The 24196-nt window shown below is 34.5% G+C and overlaps 2 protein-coding genes across 5 annotated transcripts in view; one reads left to right on the top strand and one right to left on the bottom strand.

Annotated features, from left to right (window-relative positions):
• CFAP210 (cilia and flagella associated protein 210) overlaps positions 1–7973 on the top strand; it is a 36488-nt gene extending 28515 nt beyond the window's left edge. The window contains exon 9 of the mRNA XM_043576986.1: positions 1170–7973. Within this exon, the coding sequence (XP_043432921.1) occupies positions 1170–1508 (339 nt within the window). The 3' untranslated portion in view covers positions 1509–7973. The remainder of the gene's footprint in view (positions 1–1169) is intronic.
• Positions 3496–24196, bottom strand: part of PPIG (peptidylprolyl isomerase G) — a 44766-nt gene continuing 24065 nt past the window's right edge. For all 4 annotated transcript variants that reach the window (XM_043576984.1, XM_043576982.1, XM_043576983.1 and 1 more), the window contains 5 exons: positions 14696–14909; positions 13510–13677; positions 11998–12085; positions 9392–9528; positions 3496–9203 (listed from right to left, as the gene is read on the bottom strand). In XM_043576984.1, coding sequence (XP_043432919.1) covers positions 8093–9203; positions 9392–9528; positions 11998–12085; positions 13510–13677; positions 14696–14909 — 1718 coding nt within the window. In that variant the 3' untranslated portion in view covers positions 3496–8092. The remainder of the gene's footprint in view (positions 9204–9391; positions 9529–11997; positions 12086–13509; positions 13678–14695; positions 14910–24196) is intronic.

The following is a 24196-nucleotide window of genomic DNA, read 5'->3' as shown; positions in this document are numbered from 1 at the left end:
TACCGGACTGATTTAGGACAGTGGGTTTGAGGGAGTTCCTTCAGAATAGTGGATGGGGGTGGGGGTGAGGGAGGAGGAGTGGCTGGCTGGCTCTGTTGGAAGAACATGTGACTCATGATCTCAGGGCTGTGAGTTTGAGCCCTATGTTGCGTGTAGAGATTATTAAAAAAAAAAAAAATAGTGGATAGGTCAGGGACAGTGATTGGTAGGTCTTCTACACCTGCCAAAGTACATTTTCTAAACGGTAGAAACAGCATTCTAACCTCAGTTGATTTTTACCTAAAGCTCATGCTTTTAACTATTTTGCTATATTATTTGCTTAAAGATATGGTATTGCATAAGGCTATTTTCACTGAGCCACTACTTTGAGCATACTACTGTGAGAAGCATGGGAGTTTCTGAAATAAATTATAGAGTATATACCAGTGCCCCCTGAACAACACAGGTTTGCACTGTGGGGGTCCACTTATACATGGATTTTTTTCAGTAAATACATGATTTTTTTTTTTTTGAGATTTGCTACCATTTGAAAAAACTTGCAGATGAACCACATAGAAATTTTTTTTTTTAATTTTTTTTCAACTTTTTTAAAAAATTTATTTTGGGGACAGAGAGAGACAGAGCATGGATGGGGGAGGGGCAGAGAGAGAGGGAGACACAGAATCGGAAACAGGCTCCAGGCTCTGAGCCATCAGCCCAGAGCCCGGCGCGGGGCTCGAACTCACAGACGGCGCGAGATCGTGACCTGGCTGAAGTCGGACGCTCAACCGACTGCGCCACCCAGGCGCCCCCCACATAGAAATTTTTTTAAAAATTAAGAAAAAGGAAAAAAAAATTAAAAAATAAAAAAATAAAAATTAAGAAAAAAGTATTAAGAATGCAGCATTGAATACATATATGTATATGACGTGTTGACTTTATATTATCAGTTAGGCTTCTTATCAACAGTAAGTTATTAGTAAAATTTTGGGGTCAAATTTATACATGAATTCTTCACTGTGCCAGGAGTTGGTGTCCCTAACCCCCATGTTGTTCAAAGTCAGGTGTAGTTGTGAAGTCAGAACTTGTCATGTATCAATGAATTTAGAAAAAAGTATATATACAACTTCAAATGCTATGTTTATTTAGAAAATTGCACCAATATGAAACTGCATTTTCTTTCTTTATAGGCCAAAAATAAATTTAATGCAAAGCAAGAAAAACAAGCAGAATTAGAGTATTGCAGACTTACTGAAGCTCTTATGGCTGAAAAGGAGAAGGAATTTCAGGATTATGCCAGAGAAGTAATTGAACTTGAGTCGGAATCAAATAAATATATTTATCCTCTTGTAAAAGCTGTACAGGAAGGACATGGAGGTGGCCATGGACCTGTTTTTGTGGACAGAGGTGGAATAAGACCCAGTTATCAGGCAAATGATGTCAATGGAGTCCAGCTCCCTTTTTGTAACTCTCAGGGACCAAAATATAATTTTCAAAAGTCTAAGGGAAGGCTAGGTTTTACATGGTAGAAAAAGGTTTATTTTTGATTGAGAATATTAAAGTGTAACTAATATGAGCTACAAATAAATGAATTTTATGCTTATGATTTGTTAATAAAGCTGCTCATCTAAGTGCAATTATGTCTAATTGATTAACTACCAAAGTTTAATCCAAATCCCTTTGATAATACACATAACAACGTGTAATTTTAGCCTTTAAAAAATATGTACTCAGGGGCATTAAGTATATTCATAATATTGTGTAATCATTACCATTATCTAGTTCCAGGACAATTATTTCATTGCTCCAACTTCAAAATCTATACGTAAGCAGTCACTTCCCATTCCCTCTCCTTCTCCCTAGCTTCTGGCAACCACTGATCTGATTGGTCTCTATGGATTTGCCTATTTGGGGATATTTTATATAAATGGAATCACATTGTGGCCTTTTGTGTCCAGCCTATTTCATTTGGCTATTTTCAGGTTTTGTCCATGTTGTACTATTATCAGTACTTTGTTCCTTTTTTATAATTGAACTATATTCCATTGGAAATATTTTTCTCTTCAGCAGCAATTTATGTATTTATGCTTCAATACATAATTTTTAGTTTCAAAAAACACTACCGTTATTACTAACACCATGATTATGGAGTTTGATTTCTTTGTGGTTTATAGAGTATCTTGCTAGACATGTGCAAATTACTGCTTTCAAGTTACCTGACATAATTCTTCTGTAAGTAGTATTAACTACTTATGAGCAGTATTAACATATTATGAGCAATTTGATACACAGGTGACTGTGAGGATGATGCATCCAATCTGACTGGAAGTCTTGAATTGTAGAATAAGTTTCACACATCCCATCGGTAACTGCTTGAGTGAAATACAAATGATTTTCCTTTTTCACATGGATACTAAATTAGTATTTCTTTTGGCCTAGGGTTGCCACCAGGGTTAAAATTACCCAGGTTAAAATTACCCAGATGCTAAGGCCCAATGAACTAATAGTCTGGAAACCTCTGCCATGTATCTTTTCCTTTAAATTCCGTATTAGAGAGTACTGTACATTATTTAGGGTTGATTATTAGTTTTGGATGAAACTCTCTTCACATTATAAAACAGAGAACATGTTTCTACAAAATGGTTAATTTCATAAGTGTTTTATAATCAACTTAGTTGAGTGAAGAACACAGAACACCAAAGACATTACTAGTTTTTTTCCTTACATATAGTTTTTTTAATTTTTTTTAAACATTTATTTATTTTTGGGAGAGGGAGAGACAGAGCATGAATGGGGGAGGGTCAGAGAGAGAGGGAGACACAGAATCTGAAACAGGCTCCAGGCTCCGAGCTGCCAGCACAGAGCCCGACGCGGGGCTCGAACTCACGGACTGCGAGATCATGACCTGAGCTGAAGTCGGACGCTCAACCGACTGAGCCACCCAGGCACCCCGATTGTTTTACTTTCAATTGGGCTGGGCTTTCTACCAGAGTTAAGCACATTAAAAACAAAAGCGCTATGCAAACTTTTAAAATTAATCACAAAACAACTAAGTGAAAATAATTGAGTTGTAAAGCACTCCAAGCAGTGGAAACACAACTGTTGTAACCTGCCAATTTGATAAATCCACAGCTAGGGGAGCCTGGGTGGCTCAGTTAAGCATCCAACTCTTGATTTCCGCTCAGGTCATGATCTCAAGGTTTGTGGGATTGAGCCCTGCATTGGTCTTTGCACTGACAGCATGGAGCCTGCTTGGGATTCTTTCTCACCCTCTCTCTCTGCCCCTCCCACACTCATATTCTCTCTCTCTCTCTCTCTCTCTCTCAAAGTAAATAAACTTAAAAAAAAAAAAAAAGAAATCCATAGCTAAAATGTGGGGCTAAGAAATTTGGGTATGGGGGTAGGAGGTATAAAAACTATGAATCAGTGCTTAAAAATAAAAAGGAAATACAGTATTAGGTTGGGAAATATGTTTAAGAAGGAAACATAGAGAGCAATGAAAATAGGAAAAGCAAATTGATACTAAAAGTATTTTAATACACAATTAATTTACACAGTCCATATGAAGCACTCACATTTTTACATATTCTCCTGGCTAAATAAAGCATTTAAAAACACTCCAGAATTTGAGAATTTAATATCACCTGTTAACACATACAAACCACTGAATGGTCAGAACATTTTTATCTAACCATATATATTTTCAGTGACTTTCAAGTTGGTGCATTTTCCCTAAATATATCTAATTTAAATAAAAATGAAACTAAACAAGAAACCAAAAACTAGACAATTTGTTTTACGAGTCAATTAACATCTATATGGCTTTACAATGTTAAGTGTTATATTAAAACTGGCAGGCACAGGATATAATACAGTGTTCCCAATGCTGAGAAATTTGGAGGAATTAAAAAGCAAATGGTAGCATTCCAGTAGATAGTAGTACAAATTTCAAATCTAACCTTAAGTTTGCTGAGGCAAAAGACACATTGCAATCTGAAGCATTATGATTGAACATTTACACTAGAATTTATCTCCAAACCTTCTGGAAGTCATCACTGCTGATTAAATTCTTAAAGAAGTTCAGTATTGTTAAACTCTTTGCTCAGTTTTTCCTAATACAAATTCTATATCCCCATGGGTAAAATAAAAGTATTTTTTAGTTGATTTATCTTCATTATTTACTTTTAATAAAAATAAAGGTTGAATAACTAATACAACAGTAATTTTAAAAATACAAAACAAACTGTTATAGTTTATTTAATACAATGTTTAACTATAAAAGTTGATAGTTTCAGAGTTTAAATTCTGTAAAATGCAGTTTGCAGAAAACAGTTTTAACAGTTACTAGACTAATGATAAGAGAAGCAGCATTTTGAAACTAATTATACAATGTGACAACAGCTTTATTCCTAAATTTCATTAAAAAAATATACATCACAGTGACTTCTGAGCTAGGAAAAGAAGTGCATTAACTTCATTTAAGTTTTTCCCTTCCACAAAGAGAGCAGCCACAACTTTTAACATCTCCACATACAAATACCCAATTCGTTTATCAATCCTTCAAAGTACTAGAAACACACAAAAGAGAAACAAAATATACAGCATAGGCTTTTGGTAACACAGGAATTTGCTTTAAAAAAAAAAAAAAGCAGAAACACAAATTAATCCCACCACTTCCTCCTACACCTAAAAACAACACCCCTCAACAACTCCCTTCTCCAACCCTGCTGATTTTTAATTTATGTGATTTTTCAGTATTTACATCTTGTGTCACACCACAGGCCAGAATTTGCATTTGTCTGAATCCTTTCAAGGCAGTTGGGAAACCCACTATGGGCAGGTGTCAGCCAATGCAGTACTTCCTGGAGTTTATTACTTTTTAAAACAAGTATTTATAACAAAACATATCTTTTCACAATAAGGTTATAAATCTACAATCCTTGGAGAGTTTATTCAACTGTAAATGTATGAATACTAAATTGAATAATTACAGTACACATGACCAAAAGGAGACAGAAAAATACCCATTTTATGTTTCTTTATAACAACCAACTGTATATGGTATATATTTAAAGTACCTTCCAGTGAAGGTAAAGGGAACAAGTTTCTGTACAAATTTACTATAAAAGGTTCAAAGTGTGATGAAAAAACCCTGCCACCTGGAGTAAAGCACAATGAGCTACTAAAAAAATTAAAAAAGAAAAAAAGAAAAAAAACTTGTTCCATATACCAACTTGAAAACAAATCAGAATTGTCCATTAATATCACTACTCAAAATACTGGAAACCCAATGTGTTCCTGTCCATAATATTAAGAAATATTTTCTTTTCAGTTTAATATCTTTCACTGGGTACAAGAATCAAAGGCCATTCAGCAAAGCCAATATGAATCAGTATCACACTTGTGCAAAGACAGATTTAGCAAATTTTTTGAAATTTCTGTGAAGGCTTTGATTAAGAAATTCTATTAGAACGTACAATACTCTATGAACTCATTAACTGCAGAGTAATTTAAAAATATTTTAATGCAACCCAGTAGATTCTTTACATTAACATTAATCTCTCTGTAGTGTCAATTTCTGTGGCAGATGGTTAACCCAAAATAGAATGATATAATCATAAAAACAATTCTCAGATATCGCCAAACAATAAAATAAACCAATTAAATATCTTTAGCGAATATGAAGTTAAAGATAGTTGGAGGTAAATCATAAGCTCAGACATAACTATAAAATCAATCTGACAGGAAAGAAAGAGCCGGCTTTCAGGAAGGAGTATATTCAAAGTAAAAGCTAAAGGTGCCGCAACTATTAAAAATGTAATGAAAGGACTGTTTGAGCTATGTGCTATTCAGATGCAAAGGCAGACTTGAGGTACAGTTAATGCTGTTTAATTATTTTCTAAATATTTTTTATATTCGGAAAATAAAATCTGATTGTCATCTCTCATCTAAATTTCTTTACCGTATCTATTCTACTGTAAAAACAGTTTTTAAACGTCTATCGATCTTAGCACAGAGTTGCTCTTTTGATAATCAGGAGAATATTACTTTCAGAAATTTGAATTCTTCCCCTTATGGTTACTGGTCTGTAATTTTTAGTAGATAAAGCTCTGGAATCAGACAACATTAAGTATTTTTACTTAGCATGGGTTTATTGTTGTTATTAGAAATCCTTTCTTAAATAGCACCACCTTTCTTGAAGCTCAAATAGTTTATAACAAATTTTAAAAATGCAACTTACTGAATTTTAAGATAACTAGTTTAAAATATGTAACAGATTATATAGCTTGGAACTCAAGATTAAATCATCCCTAACTAAGGTAGGGTTTGTGGTCTAAGTCTCTAAGGAATCAATCACCCCAGATTATCATAAATATCTATTACCATTATCATCAGGAAAATAAATTTAAAAGGACTCCACTGTGGAAATTTGCTTCAAGATAGTCCAAACAATTTTATAATCATTACCTACTATTCTTTATACAAACAGCTACCACAATGCCAAATGTGTCATTACTGTATTAATCAATATGGAAAGTATTATGTTAAGCACTGTTTTGCTCAGTACAAACAGCACTGAGTTAGTTACTGGGTTTTCCAAGAAGCTACCTTGGTTAAGAGGTGACACTACATTGACAAATATTAAAGTACAAAACACTCTAAAGGCTACTATTAATTGGAATTCTGAAATTTCTTCTCAAATGAGGCAGGTTTTGTGTTTGCTGGATGTTCAATATTTTATTTAGAAGAGAAAATACAGGAAAAAAGGCCACACATCACAAAAATAGCAATATACAACACACAAAAATTCTAAATGGACTTTGGGTATCTTTATTGTTTAACTCTGTAAGCTATCAAATTTTGCAACTTTCTACTCTACTCTATGTGGCAATGTTACACATGCCAAGCTAAAATAATGTTAACAATAATGGTATAAAGCCATCTGAATAGAAAGAAACCAGAGTCATAAACATGCTATACCCTATTGTGATACATATATAGAAAAGATGCATTTTCTTGCCATTTGAAACTCACAGCTATGAGATTTAGAGAAGCCAGCTCAAGTTAAAAAAACAAAACCAAAACAACCACCATGCAGACCTATCACTCAACTCTATATAGATCAGTGGCCAAAAGAGAAATCTTGGAAGTTAATATGTCAATACTAACAATTTTTAGAATCTGTCTAACTTAAAAGACCTGCACAAGTGGTATATTTTAGTGAGTAAAGTATCCTCATTTTAGAGAAGGGTAATGATAATAAAAATAAAACAGTGTTCCCCAAAGCAAAAGTTTCATCTCTTCAGATCAAAAGCAACATACAACTGAGAATTACAATCTCATCTTCTAAGGTAAGTTCTTGTCAAATGCTGTATAACAGCAAGTCAAACTCAATCAGTACATCAACTGAAAAAAAGTACTCAACTATTTTTGTAGACAGTTCAGTAAAACAAAACTTGGTAGGAAAAATATTAGTATGAATCAAGCTATGAATGAAATTAAAAAGAACATAGGAAGTGCAATATAAATATTTTAAAGCACAAATCACTAAAAAATCCAAAGTGATGACTTAAGATCTCAAGTTATTAGGATCCTACTTTTCTGTAATTAAAAGCTGTTGTGCTGCTGCAAGCCTCTATTACAAATGCAGTCAGAAAATCTACACAAGATTTCTTCTATCTAGTGGCTTCTAAAGTTACTTTAAACATGAGAAACACAAGCTTATGTAACAATGTATTCCAACAATCAGTTACCCTTGTTTTGAACTGGCTGATCACACAAACTGGGATGTAGAAAAGCGTATTTGCTATTATTGGCTGATTGTTGCAACACAAAAATGCATACATGAAATAGTTAAACACAGCACACAGTATTACACCAAAATGTTTTTCTCATTTCAAGTTTATTAAAACTTTAGCAGTACAAATTATCCAGGTTGCAGATTATCAAAAGATCAACTCAATAAAGTCCACATTAAAAAAAAAAAAAAAAAAGACAAACATAAAACCCAAAAACAATGAAAAGAGGGAAACAACATAAAGGAGATTCATCAGCAAGTCTTTAAAACTTAAAATTTGAGACAGAATGGAAATAAGAAGTTTACACAACTCACTCATCCACTTTTATCTTCATCTGTTCCAGGGCTTGATTCATGATCAAATTTTTTATTTTTATCATGTATGTGGTCATTTTCTTGACTCTTTGATTTTTGGTTTTCTTTTTCCACTGAGGACCTGGTCTTCTCATCCTCCTTATTTTTCAATGTGGAGAACTTTAATTCATTGTCCTGACTACTGTGTTTTATTTTTGAGAATGGACTTTGATCTCTATCAGCCTTTTTTTCCCTATTATTATTTGAGCTATTATGATCACGATTTTTAGAGTACATTCTCTTCTCACCCTCAGAATTTTCTTTTCTGTGTGAACTTTTACTTTCTTGGTTTCTATATTTTTCTTTGTTTCTGCTTTGACTTTCTTCTCTCTCTGAACTTCGTGAATCTCTCCTCCGCCTCCTCCTATCTTTACTTCTCGATCTTCCTGGTGTTGCTCTTCTCTCTCGGCTTCGGGACCTTCCTCTTCTCCTGTACTCTTGCTCCCTGTATCTATGGTACTCCTTGCTCCTGCTGCGATCTCGGTCATGGCTTCTAGATCGCACTCTTCTGCTCCTGTCCCTACTTCTGCTTCGGTCTCTTGTTCTACTATTGTAACTGTGTTTGCCTTTAGTGACATCACGTTCTCTACTCCTAGACTGTGCACGTCTATCTTTTTCCTTACTTTTATTATGATCATGCTCATTACTTTTTGATTCTAACTGTTTAGATTTCTCTTTACTTCTACTTCTTTCCTGATCTTTTCCTTTAGAATCACACTTTTCTTTTTCTTTAACAATCTCATGATCCCTTTCTTTACTCCTTGACCTCATCCTCTTTTCTTCATGTCTATTATGCTTTGTGTCTCTTTCTTTACTCTTTGATTTCTCTTTGCTCTTACTCCTACTTTTAGATTTGGCCCGTTTCTTCACTTTGTTTTTATTATATTTATCATCTTTTTCTGAATTTCTTCTGATGTCTCTCTCCTTACTGTTAGATTTATGGTCTTTAGTTTTCTTTTCCTTTTCATTTTTTCTGTTTGGACTCTCAGACACATGCCTGTGATCAGTTATTTTTTTCTCCTTTACTCTAACTGGGCTTCTTTGATTTTCTTTTAGTTCATTTAATTCACTCCTAAAAATGAGAAAAAAAGTTTTTTGGAAGTTTTATTAGAAAAGGGATGGTGTCCATTATTAGCTAAAATGGTATTCTATTTTCCTTTAAATATTCAGAAATAAATGAAATGGCTATAAGTAAAACTTTATGCATAAGAGTAAAAAAATACTTGTCACTACATTTGAAATAATATAGTTAAATCTTACTTATCCCCTTTGATCCATCTTTCACCACTTGATACCCTCATTCTTTGTGCTCTCTGCATCTCTTGCCTCCAATGTGGAGGAGTCTCACTACGTCTGAAACGATCCCTTGATCTGGATCTAGAAGGAGTTCGGTAACGCTTAAGAAAATAAAAAGGGAAAAAAATTAACATATAAAAATATAAAAGCACTGCAATAATATCTGAAGTATATACATTTCTAGGTTCAAGTAAAATGTCTGGTATTTCTTATACCCTCTATAATAACTAAAATTTCCTAATTTTCAGGTATGAAACCAGTGAGGTAAAAATACTTTAAACAGACACTCATACTGTAAATTCCCAATAAAAAGCATTAGCCACACAAACTCTAGCCACTTATGTCCTCTCTGTAGAACTGTCCTATTTAAGTGATACTACTATCAAGTAGTACCCTTACAAGTAGAACCCTTACAAGTTGCCAAGTTCCAATTTGGAAATATATATTCTTGATGTGTCAAAGCAAACATTTCCCATATTATGAGAAAAACTGAGTAAATGCATTGATGTTCATTTATTCCACCAATATTTACTCAGCTCTTAGAATGGCCAACTGCTCTACCATGTATTGAGGAAACTTTAGTGAGCCAAGACATATCTAGATTTTGGTCTTTTAGAAGTTGTATTCTACAAGGCTAGGAAACCCACAGACAGATATATAATCACAGATACTAATAAGCATAAATGCAGCTATAATTAGAATCAGTGTAAAAGAAGTACAAGGTGGTCACAGAATATGTAACAGAGAGATCTGGCTTAGTACAGGGAAAGTTAAATATAACTTAAAAAGCTGAAAACTAACATGTATGAGGTATGAGAAGTTACAAAGGCAAGGGTAATGAAAAGGAAGTAAAAGTGAGAATGGATGGGTAAGGAAGAACATGTGAAGCATGAAAAATATGATATTTGAAGGTTCTGAGACAGGAAAAATAGCATTTGTTAGAAATGATCACAAGATAGATCAGTATGGCTAAAGATAAAAACTGTAAGGGAAAGTAGTACTTGAGAGCACTGATAAGGTAAGCAAGGGCTAGATTTTGTGAGGTCTCATGGGCCATGGTAAAAATTGTAGATTTACCCTGAGATCAATGGCAAAGGAGTGATATAATCAGATTTTCATTTTTAAATGACTATTCTGGATGCTGTTTAGATAAAGAATTGTTATCAGTGATTCTCCAAATGTGATCTAAGGATCCCAAGACTCAGGGGATCTGTGAAGTCAAAACTATTGTCATCAGTGAATCATGTTACTTGCCTTTTTCACTTTTGTTCTTTCATTATCATACAGGGGAGTTTTTCAGACTACCTGACATTTTAGTATCTTTGCTTTCATTGCTAATGGAATGTGTGCTTATACATTTCTACATTTTTAATAGTTCTTGGTTTTAATTTCTAAAACAGTAAATATAGATAGATATAATCCACATTACAAAATCTTTGGGTCCAAGACCCTAAGACAAAAAAGTTTGGGAGCTGCCATGAGAACAGTTAGAAGGCCACTTACAGTTCAGAGAATATACAAAGGGAAACTAAATTAAGGTGTGGGAGTAGAGCTTGAGAGAAACAGATGGATTTCAAAGTATTGAGAAGGTTGAACTGACAGGATTTGGTGATGGACAGCAGAGAAATGAAATCATTCTTGGGCTTTAAGTAACTACACAGGAGGTGGTATCTGTCACCCGGAACACGAACCTAAGGGAGAATTACGCCTAAAGAGGAACTGCTTATGCTCAGGATTATATATGCAGAGTTTGAGGTGTTTGTGAGGCAACCAGCCAGCTGTCAGATAGACCCTGGTACCAGAAGAGCAAATGAGAATTATCAATATATGGTAGCCACTGAAGCCATGAGAGCGATGAGACCACCAAGGAGCAGGTGCACAACGAAAAGAGTTGGAACCCACGATACTACACTATGAAAGGCTAGCTATTGAAGTATGAACTGGCATTGGAAATTCAAAACAGACTGGCCAGAGACAGAAAGAAAATATGATGGAAGCAAAGGGCAAGAGTATTACAAGGAGGGAGATTAAGTAAGACAAAGACTGAAAGGACTCGCTGGATTTTGTGACATGTAGCTGACCATATAGCAAGTGCTACTTTCAACAGAACAGTAGAAGACAAACTGAAACAGTTTAGGAAGCAGGAAATGAGTAGGAAGTGAAGAAATAATAAACCAAGTATAGCTCGGTTTCTAAAAAGTTTTGAAAGCACAAGATATTTAAATTGATAGGGAGGATCCAGTAAAGAGAAAGAGAATGAGATATAAGAACCAGGTTAATTTTTATGAATTTTTAACAAGATTAGCAATACAGTGGTCAGGAAGTAACACGGGGGCACAAAACATTGACTTCATTTTACACTGTGTACATGTAAAATCTATTAATATCCCATGCATTTTCAGTTTAGAAATACCAATATAAAGAAGTTACTATAAAAAGAGAATATATAATTGAATATCCATATCTACTCTAAATTTTAGTTACTTATGTACAAAACAGTATTTAAGAAACATTCGAAAATGATGATAAATGCCAATATTATCAAGATTTTTGGGAAAAGAATCACCTACCCTTGGTCCTCTTCCTTTAATTTTCCTGCCAGACCTAGTAACTAAAAGTCGCCTCTGGTATGAAGCAGGCTGGGAGTTAGGTGGATTACTAGAAGGAAGCAAGGGAAAAATTAAAACATACAATTTTATAAAAATGAATCTAGAAAATTTGGCTTTATGGATCTAAACTAATTTAAAAACTGAAAAATCAGTAGTTCTCAACCAGGAATGTTATCAATTCCTAGTAGGTATCTGGAAAAGTATGGGAGCATTTTTCAACTGTCAATGACTAGAGAGTGCTACTGGTACTTAGAGCCACGAGTCAGGAATGCTAAAGTCTTATAGTGCACGAGGATGAAGAACTAACTATTCTGCCCACAAATGCCAGCTGTGTGCTGAGAAACACTGCTATATAACCATTTTTAAGATGAAATAAACTTGACAGTGTTAAGGAAAATCAACACAAGAGTTCATATAGCTCAGCATTGGTTGGATGCCACTGAGAGAACAATTTTAAAACTATCTTATTCCAAAGTAGCTTATAATCCCTTAAGAATTAAGCACTGTTAAAAGAACTACAGAGAAGAGTAATTAATGAGAAGTAAGCAGACACAAGCTGATGTGAATTAACAAAACGTTTACACCATGGTTTAGTACCAAAGTTTACATCAAAAAGGGAAAACTGTTTTCAAAAAATAATAAGTTAATACTTAATTAGCATAAACAATACACATATAAGTTATGTTTTGAAAAGTTGATTGTAAAGTAGTTCAAACATTTTCTCAGCAATATTTATTTCCTTAAAAATATTCTTTCTTAACACTTGAGGAAAAATTAACTCAATCCAATCCATCAAAATTACCTCAAGTTTCACACAACTAAAACTTTTTTTTTTACACTAAGACTTATTTTTATATTTTTACTCTAGTGTGAAAGTATAGGGGAGATACTCTGAATTTTATTACTTTTATAACAACAAATTTCTAGTCATAAATAAGAAAAAGGTCTCAATCTTTTTTCTGTTTTTGTACATAATTATTAAAATGATTTATAAAGAATCAAAAAGCCTACTAATACTAATTACATGAATTTATGGAGAAAAATCTTCGAAGAAGTTCTATATGGTATCAATTTTCATTACTAGAATACTATAAATTAGACATGGAAAACAGCCTTTTTGCCCTATTAAAGGTTCTTACTTTTTTAAAAGTAAAGTTTAATATATTCACATAACACCGTAAGCTTGTTTTAAATGGAATTGGTTTGAAGTGGAATTGGTACACATCTTTTTGGTATCTGCACTGCTTACTTTTTAAAAAGTAACTTTTTACTCAAAATCTGTTTGAATTAAGTCAGTTTATCTTATCAGCTATGTAGTTATTAGCAAAAAGAACCTTTGTTAGCATTATCCTACTAAAAATATTTCAATGTTGGGACAAGGTCACCAATTAAATCTTGTTTAAAGTAAGACTTAGAAAAAAGTTCGATTATGAAGAGTGCAGGGCACTCTATAAGATATACACATTCACATACCACTCTCTCTCTCTCTCCCTTTCTCTGTTTTTCCTTTCTTTTTCATCCGCTTTAGGGGGACTTTTTCTCATTAGGAATCGATTTTCAGGTATAGGAGGGATCTCTTCTGGACGGACAGTAGACTGCGGTTGTGCTTCAAGATTTTCAGTCTCACTTTCGCTAGATGCGCTTAACAGAAAACACACAAAACAAATTCCATTTGGTTATTATGCACTTATCCCAAATTTCCAACTGTTGGGATTTCTTTCCTTTTTAAGAAGTCACAATACATATGCCATCCTGCCCTCAACTGCAAAGATTCAATTACAAAGGGAAAAATCCTCCTTCATTCCTCTCATAAACCAACCCCAAACCCAAACCAACTGTTTCCATTATCACATTCTCAGAAAGTATTTTCCAATAAAACGGTTCTAAAATATGGAACTCCATTGGCACTGTACTCTGATAAATTTAAAAGTTAAAAATGTAGGTAAAGAAATTAATTGCTTTAAAAGCAAAAGACATATTAAGACATGTTTTAGTACAAACATATATTATTTCAGACAAAACAGAAAAGAAAGTAAATGCACTGACATTATTTGCTTTTACTCTTGTGCTATCATAGCAACAAAAGAAATAAAGGACTAAAAAAGCAAGACAGATTGTTACAAACAATAAAGACAATAATCACCGGTGTCCTGCAATTCTCACTAATCACTCTATTCCTCCTATAAAACATAAACCTATGAACCCAAAAGATCATTTCACTAAGTTCAGAGAAACAACTGAATTGAATGGTTTTACTGAAAATGGAAATGAATGTACCTAAATTTAATCTATAGACTATAGAATCAAAATGGTCTTACACTTGGGGCACGTGCGTGGCTCAGTCGGCTAAGCGTCCAAACTTTAGCTCAGGTCATGATCTTGCAGCTCATGGGTTCAAGCTCTACGTTGGGCTCTGTGCTGACAGCTCAGAGCCTCCTTCGGATTCTTGTCTCCCTCTCTCTCTGACCCTCCCCTACTTGCTCTCTCTCTCTCTCAAAAGTAATAAATATTTTTAAAGAATGGTCTTCTACTTCATGGTATGGAGTATTTCTCACTATTTTCATATTGCCAAATAATCGATCCAAAATCCCAATAGATTTACTTACAAACAGAAGGTAATAAGAATGTAAAGCCTGTATTATAAAAGTAAAGTTAAAACCTTTTCTTGCTTTTCTTTCGCTTCTTCTTTTCTTTCTTGTGTTTTCGGGAATTTTTCCTATGTTTCTTTTTTCTTTTTTTTGATTTCTCTTCGGAAGCACTTTCTGAATCAGAAGAATCAGAAGAGGACTGAGAATCACTTGAGCTATCTGAGTCACTAGATGAGGAGGAGGATGATGATGATGACTTATGTCTTTTCTTTTCTTCTTTCTTAGCTTTAATAAAAAACAAAAAGGTTTTTGGTCAACACTTTTTAGACAGAAATTTAGATTTGCTGCAGATCCTCACTAAGTCCAGTACTTAACACTTAGCTCATCCAGCTATCTGAACTGAGGGGTACAGGAAAGGAGTCAAGATTTAAGGTTAGAATACAGGTCTCTGGATTCACAGATCAAAGTTGATCTACTACACTAAGGAACTGGAAAAATATCAGGTAGGTCTAAAACACTAATTTTAGGAAACATTTGAAGGATTGTTTCTAAAAAGCATAGAATTATTTAAGAGTCCAAGATTCTAATCTTCTTGTGGTTTTTTACTTTTTATCTTATTACCAAGATTAGAGGTAGAACTGTAGAAGAGAAATAACACATACAAAAAAATATTCCACACGAATGTGGAAAATAAGAAACATGACTCTGCTGACATTGGCTGGTTTCAATGCCTGAGCATTCCTCTAATGATTAAGAAATTTAGCTTAGTTGAAGAGCAGACTTAGCATAGAGGGCAGTCATTTACCAATGGTTAATAACTAGGATTTGGTGTCTCTACAAAAAGTAATTTCAAATTGAAATTTTATTTTAATTGAAATGGATTCCCAAACTCAACGCTTTAAGGACTAGGCACCTTAACATAAATAAGTGAAGTTAACCAGGTGTGCTACAACAAGAAGTGGGTAAATATAAGACAAACCGAATAGAGTTTGACTCCTCTAAAGGTATTCTAATTCAAACCACGGTGGACTTAAAGTGAAATCAGGCCAAAGATGGGACAACATCAATATATGGAGAACTATAATAAACTGGAACACATCAAACATATTAGAATCCATCAGTTCATATTGGTAAATAAAATATAAAGCATTTACTTGTTTTTCCTTATATAAACTGTGCCACAGGCTAAACAAACAGTAGATGCCCTTTATCACAAGTTTTCCAAAGAATGAATGAAGCAGGAATTTGCCTCTAACTACAAAGTTATATGAAATGGATAAAAAGAACATTACATAACAAAGATGCAATCAGTATAATCCATTGTGTGCAATAATGGGAAACACTACAGGATAAATGACCTAGCTTGTACAACAAAAAATCTCAAGGAAACATAAAGGAGATGGTAGAGGGAATCTATTAAAAACAAAATTAAAAGAATGTTACAACCCCCATGTCTGAACCTTACTTGGATTCAAACTCAAATATTAAAAAAAAATAACATTAATGAAATAATTAGAAATTTGAACAATCAGGAATATTTAGAAATATAGATAGGTGTACGTGTGTATGTGTATACCTATGACCACAATTTTTTTTAAAGAATAATTTTATGGATCAAATAATGAAAAAATTATTGATTAAATGTTATGCCTAGAATTTGCCTTAAAGTACCAAAGGGAGGGGCTCGTGGGTGGCTCAGTCAGTTAAGCACACAACTTCAGCTCAGGTCATGATCTCGCGGTCTGTGGGTTCAAGCCTTGTGTCAGGTTCTGTGTTGACAGCTCACAGCCTGGAGCCTGCTTCGGATTCTGTTTCCCTCTCTCAATGCCCCTCACTGGCTCGCTTGCGCACATATGCTCTCTCTCAAAAATAAACAAACATTAAAAAAAAATTTTTTTTTTTAAATAACAAAGGGAGAAATGACCAGGATATAAGTAAAATGAGGTTGGCCATGACTTAATTGTTGAAGGTGGGTAAATGAACACTGTTGTTTGGTTATAGTACTTCAACCATTTTGTATATGTTAATATTTTCCATGATAAAAAAATATCAGAGGACAAAGAAAACACATCTTTGGACTACTGGTTGTTTATAGACCTTAACTGAAAGGGTTAACTGCTGGTTTATAACTTTTCCTTTAGCCTCAGGAACACCTGAGGCACAAGTGCCATATCATTCTTGAAACCCTTAACTCAGAATTTATAGGAGTGTACTAATTCCAAGATAAATGACAACTGGTCTGAAATTACTATGTCCTTTACCAAGGACTTGCAGTTCACTGCCAAAATAATTTTTCCAGTACCAATGAATGCTAACACATTGGAGTATGGGTACAAGGTATAAAAGGTGAAGGGACACCAGGTAATGGTTTCATCACACAATCATGTTCCTCTGGATCATGAAAATAACAAGTGTGAGATGCCTGGGACATACACAAGCTCTGCCTGGAAATCATGAGATCTCTACTATGTTGTTGCTATATAAACTGTTCTGTTTCCTGTCCGGTGTATCTTTTTAACTTTTCATTTTCTGAAAAGTTTGAGAGACAGAGTGCAAGCAGGGGAGGGGCAAAGAAAGAGGGAGACACAGATTTTGAAGCAGGCTCCAGGCTCTGAGCTGTCAGCACACAGCTAGCTCAACGTGGAGCCCAAACCTATGAGCTGTGAGATCATGACATGAGCCAAAGTTTGCTGCCAAACTGACTGAGCCACCCAGGCACCCTTGGTATTATCCTTTCTTAAAGGAAAATAAACTTAGTGCTGAATGAAGTCTATTTTGTCTCATGAATTCAATCGTTAACCTGAAGCCAAGACTACTACTGTTGAGGCAGAATAGGTATCTTTTAAACATGTATAAACTGAAACATCTACTTATATATACTACAAACCTGAGAGATGGGTGGGTGGCCACGGGTAATCAAACTTAAAACAACTGAAGGAATAAATTAATAATAAGTAACTCTAAATAAAAATTTAAGAGCACATAATAGGCAAGCAAAATAAAAATATCCCATATAAATACAGTAATGCTTTAATTGATTACCATGATTACTAGCTCCAACCTATATTTTGCAATGAGATTCTTTCCTATGAGAAATATACTGCAGTTGGTTTATTTAACAAACAAGCCTATTCTCCCCACCAAATGTACTGAATGTATTTCAAATAACCATTATTTAGTTCACACATGACTTTTCAAGAAAACATCTGAGCGAAGCAAGATATCACAACAATACGAAATGCCGGAACTATTTGTATGATAATATAATCTGCCTGAATACCAGATGACATCTACCATACAAGGAAAATAAACTGTGTTTTAGGAAAAATGCCCTGGAAGAGAACTTAGAAAGCTCTAAGGTTAAAAAGGTGTCCTCTTGTGATGTTTGTCAATATTACTTTTTAAGTGAAATTTAGTTTACATGTCCCTTTCCTATGATCTGCTCAGAAAAGGAGAGAAAATGACTGAGAAAGAAATGGCAAGTTAAAGAAGAGTAAAAAGGCAAAAAATAGAGACATGACAAAATCAGTATTAGTTCTAACAAAATGTATCCGGATTCTCAAAATCTGTGTTAAAACTAAAATAAAAATATGATTTAGGCACATTGAGAATCTGACTGAAACTTTATCCTTCTCAGATCAGTAAGTACAGATGACCAAACCCCTGTACAGTCAAAAATCCACATGTAATTTTTGACTCCACAAAAACTTAACTGCAAACAGCCTGTTCGAGTAACATATTTTGTATGCTAATGGATTATATACTGTATTCCTAAAATAAGCTAGAGAAAAATATTAAGAAAACTGTAAGGAAAGAAAACACATTTACAGTACTGCACTGTATTTATATATTAAAAAAAAATCCATGTATAAGTGGAACCATGCAGTTCAAACCTGTGTGTTCACAGGTCAACCATATGTTTAACTGAACAGTATATAGATCTATGCCCACCATGATGCCACGATACAAAGATAAAGAATAGTAGAGTTTATGGGGAAATTCCATAATAAACTCATAAGATATGCACCTTCCCTCACAGAGTTTAGAATCTATTTAGAAAATAAGACCAAGAAGTGTGCACTCAATAGCAAACAGCATCAGAAAATATACAAGTACTAAGTGTTCTAAAAACTCTGACTATAGGGGCACCTGGGTTAAGTGTCCAATTTCGGCTGAGGTCATGATCTCATGGTTTGGGGGTTTGAGCCCCACGTCAGGCTCTGTGCTAACAGCTCAGAGCCTGGAGCCTGCTTCAGATTCTCTGTCTCCCTCTCTCTCTGCCCGTCTCCTGCTTGCACTCTGTCTCTCTCTCTCAAAAATAAACACTAAAAAATGTATATATATAAAAAAAAAAACTGACTATAAATTGTATATATAGGGATTTAGAAGACAGTATAGTCAATAAGGAAAAGAGTAAAGTAGAAAGGCTTTGAAGAATTACAGTCAGTTCCACTGTTATACAACCTATGTATTCCTATAAATCACTGTGCTATATATGAAAAATTGCACAAGAAAAACCACATGGCTTGTGGGAAAAATGGGGAAAGGGGCGCAAAATTCAAACTTCATCAATGATACATAAAAAAGAATAAGAAACTAATGAAAATAGCAGCAGAGTTTTACACATGTTAAATGGTTAAGAAATACATAAATATGTGGGAACACAAACTGCTGCAGCCAGTCTGGAAAACAGTATGGAGGTTCCTCAAAAAACTAAAAATAGAACTACCCTATGATCCAGTAATTCCACTACTGGGTATTTACCCAAAGAATATAAAAACACAAATTCAAAAAGATATATGCACCCCTGTTTACTGCATCATTATTTACCATAGTGAAATTATGGAAGCTGCCCCCACTGATAGATGAATGGATAAAGATGTGGTATATGCACAATGGAATATTACTCAGCCATAAAAAAAAGAATGAAAACTTTTCATCTGCAACAACATGGATGGATCTAGAGGATATTAATACTAAGTAAAGTAAGACAGTCAGTGAAAGACAAATACCATATAATTTCACTCACGTGGAATTTAAGAAACAAAACAACGAACAAAGAAAAAAGAGACAAACCAAAAAATCCCTTATAAGACTATAGAGAACAAACTGATAGTTACCAGAGTGGGACAGGATGGCTGAAATAGGTGAAAAGGATTAAGAGTACACTTATCATGATGAGTACTTAGTAATGTACAGAGTTGCTGAATCACTAAAACTAAAGATCAATCAATCAAATGGCGAAAGGAATTTCTCCAAATAGAAAGGAAATAACAGAAAGTGACTTGGAATTTCAAAAAGAAAAAACAATAGAATGAGTAAAAGATAAGGGATAAAGGAATGATATCAGTTCATATAAATGGTTCTTAAATTAAAAGATGTTAACATCAGGGATGCCTGGATGGCTCAGCTGGTTAAGCAACTGACTCTTAATTTCAGCTCAGGTCATGATCTCAGTTTGTGAGACTGAGCCCTACATTGGGGTCTGCACTGACAGCACAGAGCCTGCTTGGGATTCTCTTTCCCCACTTCTCTCTCTGCCCCTGCCCTATTCTCTCTCTCAAGATAAATAAAACTTAAAAAACAAAACAAAACAAAACAAAACCCTAACCTATTTTAAGGCTGGTAAATATTACAAGTTTGGTTGGGCCACCTGGGTGGCTTAGCTGGTTAAGTATCTTGACTTCGGCTCAGGTCATGATCTCATGGTTCATTGAGTCAAGTCCCATGTCAGGCTCTGTACTGACAACTCAGAGCGTGGAGTCGGCTTTGGATTCTGTGTCTCCCTCTCTCTTTCTCTGCCCCTCCCCTTCTTGTGCTCTGTCTCCCTCACTCAAAAATAAACAAACATAAAAAAAAAAAGATTACACAGAGTTCGGCAATACGTGGCTTTGCAAAGTATATAAGGGTAATTTATTTTCTAATGTTTATTTTTTTTGAGAGAGAGAGAGAGAGATAGCATGAGTAGGAGAGGGCAGAGAGAGAGAGGGAGACACAGAACCCAAAGCAGGCTCTAGATTCTGAGTTGTCTGCATAGAGCCTGACATGGGGCTCAAACTCACACACCATGAGATCATGACCTGAGCCAAAGTCAGACGATTAACCGAATGAGCCACCCAGGTGCCCCAGAAGGTAATTTATTTTCTTATATTCATTGGCAGTGTCTACCAAAATTACAAATGCATGACCCCTGTAGTCTATTAATTCCACTTTTAAGAATTTATTCTATGTGACCAAAATTCACATATAGACCGATATACAAAATGTGGGAATGAAAATTGATGGGCAGAGATTGGAAGAAGACTTTTCATTGACTGACTATCCTTTTTGGCCTCTAAATTTTCAACCAAATTAATATATTAAATGTTAAAAACTGTAGATATTTTAAAACTTCCAAGTATGACAATAATGGGATACTGCCAAAAAAACAAACAAAAAACCCTACTTACCACTTACACAAAATCTATTTCAAAGTATCTTTAACAAACATTTAAGTATCCTTAAGGTAAAAATGAAACACTACCTAAAGCAAAGCCACAATGCAAGTTAAAAATCATAATGGGATGAAAACGAATAACAAAGAATAACACTTTAAACTTGTGGGCCATTTCTGGATAGTTTTTTAGATTATGTGATTTGCTTATCACTATGTAAAAGAATTTCCTAAATCTATTCACTGACCTTTTTGGAGGGTGGGGTAGGGTACAGTGTGATCTTTTTTTTTTTTAACGCTTATTTTTGAGATAGAGACAGAGCATGAACGGGGGAGGGTCAGAGAGAGAGAGAGAGAGAGAGAGAGAGAGAGAGAGAGACACAGAATCTGAAACAGGCTCCAGGCTCTGAGCTGTCAGCACAGAGCCCGACGCAGGGCTTGAACTCACGAACAAACCGCGAGATCATGACCCGAGCCGAAGTCAGACGCTTAACCCACTGAGCCACCCAGGCGCCCCACAGTGTAATCTTATTAATTAGGTACTGATTCTACTAGCATGATAAAGTAAAACTCCAGAACATTTTACTTGTAAAGATTTCAGGTAAAAAAAAAAAAAAAAAAATGCTGCCTTATTCATTTTTATTTGAGATGTACAGATTTTATATCAATGAATTTCACATGAAACCTTTATATTGAAGGCAATTTCTAGGGCATCATCAAATAGGATAGAATAAAGAATAGAACTATTCCTAAAATAGGTCTCCTTTAGGTATTTTCATTTCATATTACTGGTCTCATCTCCTAGATAGTTTCTAAGTTTAACATCCCACTATCTTCCAGCACAAGTTCCATCACCACTGCTCCTAATTCCAGGTTAAGAACAATGAATGGGATCCTCTTACTATATAAATGAATCTCTGGTGTTCTTTACTGTCTCCTGAGTACAAGATTCACTGACTGTTTCCCCTATTGGTTTTTTTTGTGCATTGCCAGGCAATGTTTCCTACCACATACAGGCAAAACTTCTACTCATACAACTATCTACTGTATATCCATCTGTAACTCAGCACTTGTGTTTCTGTAATATAAAACTCTATGTAATATAGCAATGGCCCCATCTCTTATTGCATGGTCAAGGTGTGTACAGACCTCTCTTTTAACCTGAGGTCATGCCAACTCCTGAAAAATCAGTAAGCAGCTTGACTTAGGTAGTGGTTTCATTCTTTGGTGGTCTATGTTCCATCCTCCATTCTGTCCCTTGACAGCCTCTACAGAAATGCAGTTTTTATTAGCCTCCAGTGTTCCATTCCTACATGTGTTGGAAGGTTCTTCTTCTTAACTCTGAACCTTCTCAGGTATATTCAAATAGCTACAAAAAACGGAATTTCCAATTCTGCAACAGCAAAAGGGATAAAGGCCCAAGAAGATTGCCCAGACTCACCAAGACCATATACAGGTGGGCCCAGACAGTCAGAATTCTTCAGAAGTCTTTTTGTTTTCTTTCAGGAAGTTAGAAAAAGAAAAAAAAAGATTCTGTATTTATTTCTTTTTAAACTGGGGTGTAAATCTCTCAAACAAGATTTTAAATATAATGATGAACACCACAGTGTTGCATAAAGCTTTCTGACTGTTTCCAATTTAAAGCTGTAAGGAGGCCATCAAACTTACAAATTGGATGTGAGACACAGCTCTGCCTAAAAAAAGATTATATAGATGCATGACAAAATCCATTCTGACCAATGTTCTGAATAGTAATTAAAGGACTGCAGGGTAATAGATTCCAAACTTTGTGACCTCAAATATAAAGATCTTTTCATATTTCCACAGTATAGACCAGGACAGGGTAGGCATGGGAGTATGGCTTAAAACACACTTGACCTTTACATGAACTCCTGGGCAGACACTAATAAAGGGCCAAATGTTCCCTCCCCACCTCCTAAAACTGATAAGGGCAAGGTATGCTTCCTTAGCAAGAGTTTGAGGGACACACAGTAGGACACTACATCAACTTTCAGCACAACTGTCTGGTCACAATGGCATCAGCAAAATTAGCATTTATTTCTACATGTGAAAATACATGATGAAGACAAATAATAAATAACATACAAAGAGTGCACTCATTCACTTTCTCATTCTTTCAGCAATAATTCAAACACTGACCTTTTATTACTAAAAGAATGTTTACACCAAATTTATTAGAAAATCTATGCTTATGGTTTAAAATGTGCATTTTTATTACCCCAATTTCTTTCTAAATATATATACCACAGTATCCTTAACTTTTATAAGCAGAGAATATATCCTAACACAAGAGACCTTAAAGAGACACAAGAGACATAAAGTACAAGAAAAAACCCAAGTTTTTAGTAGAAAATAAAAGATAAAAATTTCCTAGATGATTTGAGAAGAAATAATGCCTTAAACGAAAATATTCCAATGATACTAACAGTCTTAAGGATTAAGTATCAGTATCAGGGTGTAAAATTTGCAAACATTAATTAGTTTTTGTTTTTTTTAATGTAAGATACTCAGTAACATCTCATTCTTCACTGGATCTTCACAAACACAAAACATATATTATACATGTTGTTTGTACATAAAGATAGACAGCCAGGCTTATGAATACCAGCAAGTTATATAAACAGTCCCATTATGAGCTGCAGCATATTCCTGCAATGGCTTACAAAATATATATATATTTAATATGATAGAGAAGAAAATTATCAGAATCGAAGTGGAATACAGAAAACAGAAAATTAAAAATAAGCTTCTATGACTAGTTTGGGTGTTTTTACATTAAAAGAAAACAAATGTGCCTATTTCTAAATGATACAAAGGAAATCAGTATACCTAAAACTTGAGAACAGAATGTTCTACTTAGGGCAATTCTGAAAAGAATGTTAAAGACTTTAATGAGTTAGCAATACATAACAGAAAAGGCTCTAAATCTGGAGCCAGCAAGCTTGGGTTTGAAGCTTAGTTCCCTGCTGTGGTAAAAACCTTAATCTTCTTGACTATCCTCATCTGTAAAATGGGAGAAATTAGTACAGAGTTATTGTAAGGATCAGAATGGATTATAGGGGCACCTAGGTGGCTGAGTTGCTTAAGGGTCTGACTTGTGACTTTGGATCAGGTCATG

The sequence above is a fragment of the Prionailurus bengalensis genome, chromosome C1 (genome assembly GCF_016509475.1).
Source record: "Prionailurus bengalensis isolate Pbe53 chromosome C1, Fcat_Pben_1.1_paternal_pri, whole genome shotgun sequence".
NCBI classification, from domain to species: Eukaryota; Metazoa; Chordata; class Mammalia; order Carnivora; family Felidae; genus Prionailurus; species Prionailurus bengalensis.
The sequence above is the reverse complement of the archived record's forward strand: the minus strand, read 5'-3'. Positions and strand labels throughout refer to the sequence as shown.